At 38.6% G+C, this 14,416-nt stretch overlaps 1 protein-coding gene across 10 annotated transcripts in view; it reads left to right on the forward strand.

Moving 5' to 3' along the window:
* The window catches only part of ARHGAP24 (Rho GTPase activating protein 24), a 702,316-nt gene extending 688,316 nt beyond the window's left edge, over positions 1-14,000 (forward strand). For all 10 annotated transcript variants that reach the window (XM_081038618.1, XM_081038615.1, XM_081038621.1 and 7 more), the window contains 2 exons: positions 3,939-5,016; positions 11,847-14,000. In XM_081038618.1, the coding sequence (XP_080894744.1) occupies positions 3,939-5,016; positions 11,847-12,090 (1,322 nt within the window). In that variant the 3' untranslated portion in view covers positions 12,091-14,000. The remainder of the gene's footprint in view (positions 1-3,938; positions 5,017-11,846) is intronic.
* The last annotated feature ends 416 nt before the right edge of the window (positions 14,001-14,416 follow it).

Below are 14,416 nucleotides of genomic sequence, written 5' to 3' on the forward strand. Positions count from 1 at the left end.
TTTTTTTTTGTTTGTTTTTTTTTTTTGCTTTTATTTATTTTAAATGTGTTCTTCCAGGACCCATCAGCTCCAAGTCAAGTAGTTGTTTCAATCTAGTTGTGGAGGGTGCAGCTCACAGTGGCCCATGTGGACATCGAACCGGAAACCTTGTTGTTAAGAGTATCACGCTCTAACCAACTGAGCTAACCAGCTGCCCCCACTCTGGGGATTTTGTTAAAATGCAAATTCTGATTCAGAAGGCATGCAGTGAGTCCTGAATTTTTTCAAGCTTCCAGGTGATGCCAGTGCAACTATTCTGTTATTTCTGGTGTTATCTGGTGTTGGTTAGAAATGTAAAATCATATGCCCTACCCAATACCTACATTCTAACAGAATTTCCAGGTAATTTGTAGAAATATTGTTTGAGCAACACTGATCCAGCATCAGGCCTGGTACATTGCAGATGGTTGTTCTAAATATAAGTTTTGAATCATAATAGAAAAAAATATGAAGAATGTAGATAGATACAACACATTTTGTTTCCTGTTCAAACCTTGATTGGAATTATGTTCAGAGTTAAATCTTGCTTAGGTGTTGTGTTAAGCTACAGAGTGGCCTCACCCAAGGTCAGGCTTCTACTCTCTGATAGCCACTCAGCAGCTGTTTCAGTAGAAATCTGCACTGTCATAAGCCCTTGGCATAATCTTTCTCACCAAATCTCATGTTTTAAGTATTTTATATAGGAACTACATTTACCAACTAAAAGTGAAGTTGTTTCCCTATCTTTGTTTATCAGAGATTACTCTTAGGAGCTTTTAACAACATCATATAAATCGAGTTAACAAACCAAATTAATACAGTTCAAGGCAAAGCAAAGATGACTGATGTTTGCATTAGCCTATACTGCTTTATTATGGGTACATGAATAAAATTAATACTTAAGAAGATTCTTAAGGTAATTGGGGCCCCCAAGTTAAGAAACTAGTTTAGAAGCCTAGTTAATAGTGGCAGCCAGTTTTAAGGGGTAGAAGCCTAGCTGGTAAATCAGTAAGGAATACGTGAAAATATATTTTGAGATTTCAGCTAATATGCCATAAACTTGACAAACCCATTAATTTTTAAATAAGCTACCGCTTTTAATAATAGATCAACTTTTCTATCCATTATGTTCAGAGTTATTTTTGCTGTCTGATACTTGTAAGTTATTGATTTCTAATTCATACTTTACAATGCATAGTGAAAATATGAGGATCAAATGGGAACATATTTTTATCTGTGTAGGAGAATTATTTTCTTTCTTGAAGCTTTTCTCTTTCTTTAAAATTCTCTGAAACTTTTGTATTTCTTATAGAGCAGGTTTGCTAATGACCAATTCTTTCATTTTTTTTTTTTTTTTGCTTATCTAGGAATGCCTTTATTTCTTCTCCATTTTTGAAGCGTAGGTTTGCTGGATATAGAATTCTTTCTTGACAACATTTCTTTCAACATTTTGAATGTTTTATCCCATTTCCTCTGGTAATAAGAAATGATGAGGAACCAGCTGTTACTCTTACTGGGGATTCCTTTTACATAAGTTTCTTCTCTCTTAAGCTTTCAAGACTCTCTCTGTTTTCAGTTTAAGAAAGTTTGACTCTGATGGGTTTAGGTATGGATCCCTTTGCATTTACCTTTCTTGGAATTTGCTGAGCTTCTTGGATGTGTAGATTCATGTTTTCACAAATTGAGATGATTCCAGCAACTGTTTCGTACAATATTCTTTCTGCTCATTTCTCTTTTTACTCTCCTTCTTGGGATGATCATTATGAATACTGTTTGATGGTGTCCCACAGGTCTCTAAGGCTCTGTTTTTCTTTTTTTCTTTCCTTTCTTTTCTTCAGACTGAATACTCTCAAGTGACCTATCTTCAGGTATGCTGATTCTTTCTTCTGCATACTCAAATCTGCTGTTTGATCCCATTTACTGATTTTTTTTTTTCATTTCAGTTATTCTATCGTTCTTTTTTTTTTTTTTTTTTTTTGGTTGTTAAGAGCCCACTGGCCCATGTGGGAATCGAACCGGCAGCCTTCGGAGTTAGAAGCATGGAGCTCTAACCGCCTGCGCCACCGGGCCAGCCCTCTATCGTTCTTTTTTATACTTTCTATCAATCTATTTGGTGAGACGTTGTTCGCGCTTTCCTTTGGTTAAGGAAACCTTAACATAGTTTCCTTTAGTTATTAGAACATATTATTTAAGACATGTGTAGTGAATACCATGTCTGGACTTCCTCAGAGTCTGTTTATGTTACCTGTGTATGGGTCATACTTTCTTATGCTTTGCATATCTCATAATTTTTTGCTGAAAACTGGACATTTTTAATAATATAATCATGTGAGAACTCTGGATATCAGATTTTCCCCCTCCCCAAAGTTTGTTGGTTGTTTAGTGACTTTTCTGGACTAATTTTATAATGCCTATATTTTTTGCCATATGTGGTCACTGAAGTTTCTACTTGATTTGCTTAGTTTTCAGCTAATGATTAGACAAAGATTTCCTTAAATGTCTAGAACCAATAAATCTTCCCTTTGTTATCAAAGGGGTCTGTGTGCATGTTAAGGTAAACCTTCAACACTCAGCCAGTTTACAACTCTGCCTTAGCTGTCAGTTCCTGCTTGTGCAGAGCTTCAAAATCAGCCAGAGCTTGGCGACCAGGGACTTCTCAGTTCTTTCCTGCGCACACCCACAGCCCTGGGCATGTACATAATCCGAAGCATGCATGTAGTCTTCCAGATTCCCTGGAACATATCAAAGCTTTTCAAGACTTCCTGTGGAAATTTCATTCCTCGGATTTTTCTTTTAAGCTTTTTGGTTAGCCTGTTATTTGTCCCAACTGTTATCCACTGCTTCAGGCAACCAAGATGTTAAACAAAAGAGCCCCACATTATATTTAACAAGAGCCTATGAGAAAAATGCTTGTGCCACTGGTTAAATTCCTAGTTAGATAAAATGAAGACGAGCCTCCTTAGTCTTCCAGGCAACCACTGAATAGGTCAAACAATAAAGTACTCTGGGAATGGAGCTGCAAAGGAGTTGTAACCCCTTATTCCAGAGGCTTGCAGGCTGCTGGTGACCACTGCGATTGTGGGATGTTGGTTTTCCAGGCAACTGCAAAGCTAGGAAGAAGATGATGGAACAGAAAAAGTTAAGACACCACAGAGCTTACTGTTCTTACCGAGATTTAACCAGTTTTCTTGAATAAGCACTCTCCAGATTGCAGAAAGCTTTTAGTTAATTTCCAGATTTCTGCAAATCATGATTCAGAACATTTTTGTCAGTTGTTTTTATGGAGGAGACTATTTTTGGAGGTCCTTATTACAGTATTCTGGCTGATGTCACTTAAAATGCCCTGAAGCTTTTGAATAGTGAACAAAAGTCACATGGAACTTTTGCTTGCTACATCAGAAAGACAGACCATACATCCATTAGAGAGTGTATTGGGTTCCACTTAGAGATGCCGCTAAAACGTCTTGATGGTTTAAGGCAGTTGTCAGATGACAGGTCACAATGACCTCCTTGTGAGGGAGATTTCTCTTAATTAAATGTCTAACCTGCAAGAAATGTTGTATAATGATTAAGAGCTTGATTTTGGGACCAGCTAACTCTGGGTTGAAGTCCTGAGTCTGCTCCTTAAAAGCTTTGTGACCTATTTACAGTACAAATATGATAATAACTACCTATTTTTAGATTCATTTTAAAATCCAACTAAACTAATAAAAGTAAAATGCTTGGTATAGTTCATGGCACATAGTAAATGCTCAAGAAATTTTAGCTGCTAGTGCTATTATCATTAAGAATACAGTTTAATTCTGCTAATAATAATGCTGAATGTTCACCTGAATGTAATTCTTTAAGAGTCACTTTCAAAATGGGAAATAAATCAAAACTACTTCATTCATTCTATTTTGTTTTCTATGCAATTCTAGGCACTGTGGTGGTCCAGCAATTGATGTCAATGATGATTAGCAAACACGATCATCTTTTCCCCAAAGATGCAGAACTGCAAAGCAAGCCTCAAGACGGAGTGAGCAACAACAACAATGAAATTCAGAAGAAAGCCACCATGGGTCAGTTACAGAACAAAGAGAACAATAATACCAAGGACAGTCCTGGTAGGCAGTGCTCTTGGGATAAGTCCGAGTCGCCCCAGAGAAGCAGCATGGACAATGCATCCCCCACAGCTCTGTCAGGCAGCAAAAGCAACAGCCCAAGGAACAGCGTTCACAAGCTGGACGTCTCTAGGAGCCCCCCTCTTATGGTCAAAAAGAATCCTGCCTTCAATAAGGGCAGTGGAATTGTCACCAATGGGTCCTTCAGCAGCAGTAATGCAGAAGGTCTTGAGAAAACCCAAACCACTCCCAATGGGAGCTTACAGGCCAGAAGGACCTCTTCACTGAAGGGATCTGGTACCAAAATGGGCACCCATAGTGTACAGAATGGAACAGTGCGAATGGGCATTTTAAACACTGACATGCTTGGGAATCCCATGAACGGTCGCAGCATGAGCTGGCTGCCCAATGGCTATGTGACCCTGAGAGATAACAAGCAGAAAGAACAAGCAGGAGAGTCAGGCCAGCACCACAGGCTTTCTACCTATGATAACGTCCATCAACAGTTCTCCATGATGAACCTTGATGACAAACAGAGTGTTGACAGTGCCACCTGGTCCACTTCCTCCTGTGAAATCTCCCTTCCCGAGAACTCCAACTCCTGTCGCTCCTCCACCACCACCTGTCCGGAACAAGACTTTTATGGTGGGAACTTTGAGGACCCTGTTTTGGATGGGCCCCCACAGGACGATCTTTCCCACCCTGGGGACTATGAAAACAAAAGTGACCGGAGGAGTGTGGGAGGTCGAAGTAGTCGCGCCACCAGCAGCAGCGACAACAGTGAGACATTTGTGGGCAACAACACCAGCAACCACAGTGCACTGCACAGTTTAGTGTCCAGCCTGAAACAGGAAATGACCAAACAGAAGATAGAGTATGAGTCCAAGATAAAGAGGTGAGGAAAATCTGGAGCTCATAACTGCCAGAAAGGGTGCAACAACCTCCTGCTGTTGAGCCTGCTGGGACAGGCTCATGGCTCATGCAGAGGGTTAAATATGCTAGTGCCAGAGCCAGAAACCCAAGTTCAAGTCCTCACTTCACCATTTGTAAGCTGTGGGACTTAGGGGAAATTCACTTTATCTCTGTGAGCCTTGGTTTCTTAAGGTGAAAAATTTAAATACTAATAGTATTTACCTCAAAAGCATGTGAGAAATCATTGAGCGCTGTCCCTAGCACAGACTGTCTTGTTATTAAATATATGGATTTGTGCTAGAGGGCTGGAAAGAAGGAAGCTCTGAGGGAATGAAGAATAGGGAGTCTGCTTTCACTGACAAGAAAAGGATGAGCTGAGGGTAAAGAGAAGTTGTAGAAATAAATAGACCTTTTTATTATTATTATTCTTTCAATTGTTGAATACTGAGAGAGTGTCTACTATCTGCCAAGCTCTGTTCCAGGATTCAGCGGTGAATAAAACAGACATACACTCTGCCTTCATGGAACCTGCTTCCATTGTACTGGAGAAGACAGATAAATGAATAAAATAGATCTTATGTTAAGTATTATAGAAGACTAACGCAGGGAAGAGGAGTAAGACATGTTGGTGAGATGTAATTTTAAGTGTAGGGCCTTATAGGAGGTTAAAGAGAAAGCTGTGCAGATACCTGGGGGAAGGGCAAGTGGAATTGCCATGAGATGAGATGGACAAGGAGCTCAGGGAGGTAACAGGCCAGGGGACAGGGCCTTGGTGATCATTTTAAGTCTTTGGCTTTTACGCTGAAATTGGAATCCACGCAATGTTTTGAGAAAAGCAATGACAGAAGTGTATTTATATGGACAAGGGAAATTGTAGTCTTTTTTAAATTTAATTTTTGTTTTTTTATTGGGGAACAGTGTGCTTCTCCAGGGCCCATCAGTCGTTGTCCTTCAATCTAGTTGAGGAGGGCGCAGCTCAGCTCCAAGTCCAGTCACCGCTTTCAATCTTTAGTTGCAGGGAGAGCAGCCCACCATCCCATGTGGGAATTGAATTGACAACCTTGTTGTTAAGAGCTCGCGCTGTAACCAACTGAGCCATCCGGCTGCCCCTCTGGAAGCTTAACGGCAGCTCGTTGTCTTCAATCTAGTTGTGGAGGGCGCAGCGCACTGGCCCATGTGGGAATCGAACCAACAACCTTGTTGTTCAGAGCTCTCACTCTAACCATCTGAGCCATCCCCCCATCCTGGGAAATTGTAGTCTTAATGGGGAACAAAAACGATGACTTATAAGGAACCAGCTATGCTACAACCTAATTTATGTCACTTTATGTCTTTTCATAAAATGGCCAAGGTAGAAGTTTGCTTAGCAAGTTTTCCAGGTGTGGGGACAGAGCTCCAGAGAGCAATTTCCAAGCTCTCTGCCTCACATAGAAAGGTGCTGGCTCGGGTAGTAGATGGTCATCAGCTGTGACTAGTTGGCCATTGACTGTTACCGGTTAGCCATTAGCCACTGATATAACTGCCGCGGCTAAAATAGGAAAGTAGTGTAGTGCATGGTGGTGTGGTGGAGTGTGGATTGCGGATTGTAGAGAGGCGGACTGAAGTTAGCACGGCTGATTGCAGCTAGCAAGTGAGGTTTGTTGACAGAGGAGCAGATAGCAGGTTGTAGATCGTGTGGCTCCTGCTTCCTGTGTCTCCAACCCAGCCGCCAGCGAGACTATAGCGTGGTATGACTCCCCTATCTATGGCTCTGTGGGTGTTCCTTTTTGGCCTCACCATGTCCTGCGTTCTTATGTGGGGAGCGGGACCAGAGACACCGCACGACACCCCACATGACACCAGGAAAGCAACCCAGGCAAGATAAGGGGCACTGGTTGCGTACTGTGTTCACAGTGCCCTGACAATCAGGTGTTTATGTGTTGGAGAGGCAGGAATACAGAGAATAGAGCGTAGGACTTACCAATATCATCTGTGCTGGAAACTTGAAAGTCACCATACCTGTGTTTCACCGAGGTCCCAGGACTGAAAACACTGATTGTTTTCATGGTCTCCTTTCAGTGTAGTGTAATGTAGTGTAAGAGAAAGAACACTGCACTCTCCAGTCAGGAGAAGGCATGGGGCCCAGTCAGCATGAGGGAGCCCACGTTGTGGTCTGGGTCCCAGGCTCAGGCTGTGTGCCCTGGTGGACCTCTTCCTGCACAGGTGTTCTCAGATCCTCATAGTTTGTGAACATCAGCATTTGTCCTGCTTTACCTACTTCCATGGCTCCAAACACCACATGATTTTTAAAATATATATATATATAAAGTTGACTTTAATTTTTGTACTGTTTCCCATCCATCCATTTAGCAATTATCCAGCCAAAAGATACGTATTTTCAAGAGCCATGGTAAAATAAGTATAGAATAAAATACTATTTATACATTAGGCTAAAACATTACTTTCTTAGAAAGTCGTTTTTTAAACTTCGCTGCATGAAACCTTGGTTTGAATTTTTCTGTATAGTGCTGAGTGACAGGAGGTTTAAATAAAAAGAAAAAAGGTGCCATCATCTTATTAGGTTACTCTTCTTTCTGAATGTGACTTTTAGAACCAGAAGTCTGAATTGCTGCCAACCCATGATGATAAATTAGCACTTAGCGCTGGGAGGCAAGAGGTAACACCTGAAACTTGCATTAGGATAGGAAATAAACTATCATTTCTGAATGGCTGCAGATGTATACTTTCACCGATGAGAACATTGGTGATACATTTCTGTTCTGAATCTATGGTGTATTTCAGAGACTTTGATAAAATAATACAACTTCCCAATAGAGGGTCCATCTCACTGGGCCCTCTCTCACTGTAGCATTCTTACCCTCCTGACAGGCAGAGGGAGAGGTCCACAATAAAGTGGGCCCAAGGAGCCTACATGCCCAAGCCACAAACATATCAGACGTAACTGTTCTAGCTAATGTTTTATAATTCCTGTTCAGAGTTATACATTTCTCTTTCAATTCCTTTTTAACTCTACCCACAAGTATGGAGGTTAGATAGATAGATCATACACACATGCATGCATACATACCTAAATAGCAAAATAGATGATAAATACTAGATAGATAATCTTTTACTTTGTTTATCAATTATTATTGATAAATATTGATAAATATTGTTTATCAATTATTATACTTTTTTTTTAGTTTCTAAACATGTGAGTTTAGTGTTCATCCCCTTCCCCACCACAGTTAATTCCTACCTTTATTATGTTGTGGTCAGAGAAATTTATTTTTATAATATCAACTATTTGGTCTGGTAAAAACTATTCTCCTATTGTGGGTTGGGATTCTATATATGACCAAGAGTCTGTTAATCAAGCTGTTCAAATCTTTTACATTTCTACTAATTTTTATCAGATGGATCTATAATTTCTGACAAAAAATATCTTTAAATCTCCTAATTTTTGTGGATTTATCAATTTTTTTCTTTTCATTCTGCTACATCTTATATTGAATAATTTGAGGCTATACTGCTAGGTGAATAAAAGTTCAGAATTATTTATATCTCCTCAATGAAACGATTATTTTATCATTAAGTAATGGTCACCTTTAATTGTAATGATACTTTTTGCCTAAAAATTTATTTTTTCTGATATTGATATTGCTATACCATTTTTATTTTGATTAGCAGCTTTTGACATCTTTCCCATTACCTTTCAAACTTTATTCTTATATATCTGAGAACTTACATATTTTCCAATTTTGAAATATTTTTATCCATCACTTTTCTGTTTATTTCATCTCCCATATTTTCTCAATCTTCTCTTTCTACAACCCTCATTAAAGTATATTGGATCTTCTTAATCAATTCTCCATCTCTGTTAACTTCTCTTTCTTATGTCAGATTTCTATCGTTTTCATTTTGTGAGGCATTTTTGGTAATTTTTCTCAGACCTGTTTACGTTTTATTTCTTCTTCTTCTTTAAAATTTGTTTTTAATTATAGTTTATATACAATATTATATTAGTTTCAGGTGTACAATAGTGATCCACAACATTTATATACCTTATGAAGTGATCACCACAGTAAATCTAGTAACGATTTGTCACTGTACATAGTTATTATAATATTATTGACTATATTCTTTGTGCTTTACATTACATTCCTGTGACTTATTTTATAACTGAAATTTTGTACTTTTTAATCCCCTTCCTCTTCTTCTTCTATCCCCTGACCTACCTCCCCTCTGTCAACCATCAGTTTGTTCTCTGTGTCTATGCATTTGTTTCTGTTTTGCTTTAGTCATTTGTTTTTTTTAGATTCCACATATAAGTGAAAACGTACAGCATTTGTCTTTCTCTGTCTCATTTTACCTAACATAATATTCTCTAGGTCCATCCATGTTGTTGCAAATGGCAAGATTTCATTCCTTTTTATGGCAGAGTAATATTCCATTGTACACATATACCATATCTTTAGCCATTCATCTATAAGTAGACACCTTCATTGTTTCCATATCATGGCTATTGTAAACAATGCTGCAATGAACATAGGGGTGCATATGTTTTCAAATTACTGTTATTGTTTTTCTTCAGATAAATACCCAAAAGTGAAATTGCTGTGTCGTACAGTAGTTTTATTTTTAATTTTTTGAGGAATCTCCATACTGTTTCCCATAGTAGCTGCACCTAGTTTATAATTCTACCAACAGTGCACAAGTGTTCCTTTTCTTCCACATCCTCACCAATACTTTTTATTTGCTATCGTTTTAATAATAGCCTTTCTATAGGTGTGAGGCGATGTATCATTGTGGTTTTGATTTGCATTTCTCTGATCATTAGTGATGTTGAGCCTCTTTTCATTTGTCCATTGGCCATACGTCTTCTTTGGAGAAATGTCTATTCAGGTCCTCTGCCCATTTTTTAATTGGATTGTTTGTTTTTCTGGTGTTGAGTTGTATGAGTTCTTTATATATTTTGGATAGTAACCCCTTATCAGATATATCATTTGCAGATATCTTCTCCCATTTAGTATGTTGCCTCTGATTCTTGTTGATGGCTTCCTCCATTCTGCAAAAGCTTTTAAGTTTGATGTATTCCCATTTGTTTATTTTGGTTTTGTTGTCTTTGCCTGAGGAGAGATATCCCAAAATATATTGCTAAGACTGATTGTTTTTTCTTCCGCTGATTTAATTCTGACACTTCAGTCAGCCTATGAGTAGAGTTTTGGTAGTCAATTTTTTATAAAGGTAATTGATGTTATAAGCTCTGAGTTAAATCACTTTCAACTTTCTGACACTCTTATGCTGGAGAACTCTTGTCACCCAGGTAAGAAATAAAAATCTAGCACTAGCCTCACAGGCCTTTATCTAGGACCCCTCATGTGCTTCCATTGACTATTCTAAATTTTAGTTGCGACCTCGGTTATGATACCTGAAGATGCTCTTTTATTTCTTTTAACCTTGGCTATGTATTTTAAAAACATTTTTATTATATTTTTCCAGCATCTTTCTGTGTTCACAGTAGGTAGAGTTCCTTCTGTATTTAACTCAGTCCATTACATTCGTGGAAATTTCATATAAGTGCCTGATACATACAAATGTGTGTGGCATATAATATATTGTAGAATAATTCTTGGTTACCACCAGCACACTGCCAGGTTGTTATATAAAAATGTAATTATGTGATGGAAACATGCTTCTTGAATCCTAGTTACTTTTAAAAGGGGAGCAGATTTATTTTTAAGTGTTATTGTTATTATCTGGATGAAATGTCAAGAAACATTTAACTTATTTCGAAACCGAAAAATAATTGAGATTTTAGTTTGAAAATTGTTATTAAAATAATAAGATTTCTGAGAGGTACACATGTACTAGCCTTCCAAATTTCAGTGGTATGGTAAATTCAAACATACCCTGGGGTCTTTAGCTCTGAAGAGGAGAAATTAAAAAGTCATCTATTACCAAGATTCATTTTAAAATAAGCAAGTGCTTAATACTCCTCTCTGAACAACAACAATAAATTATGTTTTGGAACTTAGTGATTATGAAGAAACTGTTTTCAAGGAACTTACCTCAAATTATACTATTATCCAAAAGAATATGGCTATCAATCTATAGAAATATACATCTAGAGATCTTAAAATGTATTAACTTGGAAGGCAGTGAGACAAAGATAACAGGTTACTTGGGTGGACTCCACTGTCACAAAATGTCAGGTGGATTACTTATTCAACACACGTCATCTCTACCTCCCTTGTCAGTGTAAGGTGTCTACTTTTGGTACCATTTTTATAAGATGGGACTCCGTATATTCCAGAGAAGCCCATTCTTAGCAATGGGCTTTATCTAACAATGACATTTTCACTGTCATTATTTTGCCTCTGATAGAAAGCAAAAATGATTGCCCTTTTTGTTCCACTTTTATTGGGTTTTCTCCGTTTTTTTGTTTTTGTTTTTTTTTAATAAAGCCCAGTTTACATTTAATGATTCAGGAATCCTTACGGTTTGGGCTGCCTCCCGCTCTGTCATTCTGTGCTACATGACGTTGGTTTCTGGCTTCTCTGTGCTTATATTTATACATTCATTATCAAATGACAACTAAGTGCTTCCAAGAGAGGTCTGGAGGTCTTCTTGTTAAAATGATGGTAAATTGTCTTAGCAAATAGAAAAAAAAAACACCTTTTAAATCATTGGACCTTGCTTCACTGATTTGAAAGGGCTCACTCCAATTTCCTAAGCATTTCAGAGACATAGTTTAAAGAATATTTGTATCCCTCTCATACTGCAAGTGAATAAAATCATTTTACCTTTTCTTCCTCCCCTCGCCCTTTGTAGTTTAGAACAGCGAAACTTGACTTTGGAAACAGAAATGATGAGCCTCCACGATGAACTGGATCAAGAAAGGAAAAAGTTCACAATGATAGAAATCAAAATGCGAAATGCTGAGCGAGCAAAAGAAGATGCTGAGAAAAGAAATGACATGCTTCAGAAAGAAATGGAGCAGTTTTTTTCCACATTTGGGGAGCTGACAGTGGAACCCAGGAGAACCGAGAGAGGAAACACGATATGGATCCAGTGAGCCTGCTTTCTCCGGCTGTCTCCACTGAATCTGGATCGGACTCTGGGGGTTCTGGTGGGAACAGCACATGGGATCAGGTGGCTGGTCACCTGGCTGTACAGTGCTCTGACTGGTGAAGGAATATCATTTACCGACATGACCCATCCATATCTGCAATGTGTACCAAAGTTATATCATGCCCCATATGCTACTGTCAAGTGTTACAACTGGATATGTGTATAGAGAGTAGTTTTTAAAAAGTAAACTAAAAATGAGAAGCATATCTCAAGAATTATTTTATTGCAAGTCTTGTATTTAAAACATTAAATCAATATGTTGTTGCAATGTAGCTTGCTTTCAAGCTTCACCCCTTGCACTTAACATAAGCTATTTTTGGCATTGTGTTATCATCGGCTTATTTTATAGATCAATATTTTTATTTCCCTTTTTGCTGAGGAAATGAAGATAAGCAGATATATAAAAATATATGACTATATATAAGATGAGTTATTAAAATCAAAAGAATACTTTGTGGCTGTGCTGTTTGTGCCAATAGACCTTACCATGACCAAAAAGAAAATGTAAATAATTTTATGAAATATAGTAGCATTACCAGGAACCTTTGAACTGCTCTTTAAATTCTTCCTTTGACCCTGCTCAGTTTTCTTTGTGAGATGATTTAACACAGACTGTGTGAGAAAATACCCTTCTCAAGCCCCCTAGTCTGCCTTGCCAGTTTCACAGATGCATGTCTGCACCTTAGAGGGGGGAAATGGGAAAGAAACACATGTAAGCAGTCATGCCTTGAGTTAATCTGTCCTTCTGGACTGAATCTCTGCAACTGCTCGGTGGTTACGGAGAAATTCTTCCTGCCATTTGGAAGTTGGGAAACAATACTTGCTAAACCGCATCTACGTGAGCACCTGCCCTCCATTACGACCTCTCTGGGCAGTGAAAAGGTAGTCCTGTGTCCCTCTGGGTGAAATGGCTAGTGTGTGTGCCACAGAGTGACATTTTTCTCTCACCTAGGCTGACTGTTCTGTGGTCATCTGAGATTCTCTCTGAATGACAGCGAGCAGAGTTATTCTGCAGCTAGAGAAAGGTGACGGAGGGAAAGGGGTCCAGAAAGAAGAGGAGACAAGTTTAGAAGACACAAACTATTTTGCTTCTAGTTTCTACATTATTGTTCCTCCCTGTTGAAAACATATCCAGTCACAATAATCTTGAAACAGGAATGTTTAAAGGTCCATTTTTGACAAACTTGTGAACATCGGTAATGACACATCTCGAGAGAAGTTCAGGTCTCTGTGGGGAACATGGGGAGCCCCCATGTCAGGAAGATGATGCTTTTGAAAAGCCAAGCAGATAATGTTTTCTCACACTAGAACAAAAAAAAAGTCATAAAGGCATAATTGGAAATAAATACTACTTGAGTTTATGGGACTTGTGTTGTTTGAAGGTTCTCTGTTTGTGTGTATTTATTTATGTTCGAGGAGAAGAGTAGTCTCGACAGCCTTCATTCCTGTCACTGCGCTGCTTTTGTTCACACCATTTCACTGAGCAAGCTTACATGATTCTTTGGTATCAACCAATATCTACGGAGCGATACCTTCTTTATCTTTAGATCCCTTTTCTCTCTCTTTCTAGTCCTTTTAATGCCACCTGGATATCCTATAAAAATTTCAAATTCAAAATGTGCAAAATTGATCTCAATAACTCTCTCCCTCTGCCTTTTTATCTTTTCCCAGTTAACGAAAACTTCAGATGCATCAGGGTGCTGTGTGAAGCAATGGGGAAAAACAAAGGCTGTGCAGTCAAACTGCCTGTATTCAAGTTTTCTGTAATGTGAGGTCTGTTACTGAATCTTCCATGCATCACCTTTTTCATCTGTAAAATGGAAATAATAAAAATACTACTCTCCTGGACTTGCTATATGGTTTCAGTAAGGCAGCTGTGTTAAGGCTGAGCGCAGCACCTGGTAAACAAGGACTCTATGAATGTCAGTTCTTATTTTCTCTGCTCTCTCCACTTTTAATTCACTCACCATTACTGTCTATACCACCCATCTTCACCTTTGTAATCTGCTCTCTTGTATCAGTTTCTCTTCATCTTTTGATGAATGCATCTTACCTAGTCCCTTTTGTTCCAATATCTCTCCTCTACCTTCATCTTTTGCCAGCTGCGATATGACCATACCGTGGCCTTGCTATTAACATTTGATGGCTCTCACAGAGTAATGCCCTTCACACAACGTGTTGGACAATGACCTGCAGTGTCAATCTCATTGCCTGCCACTTCCCTCACACCTGCCATGCCATTTCACGCCTCTGGAACTTTCCACTTGCTA

Source organism: Rhinolophus hipposideros (assembly GCF_964194185.1).
Source record: "Rhinolophus hipposideros genome assembly, chromosome: 1".
Classification (NCBI taxonomy): Eukaryota; Metazoa; Chordata; class Mammalia; order Chiroptera; family Rhinolophidae; genus Rhinolophus; species Rhinolophus hipposideros.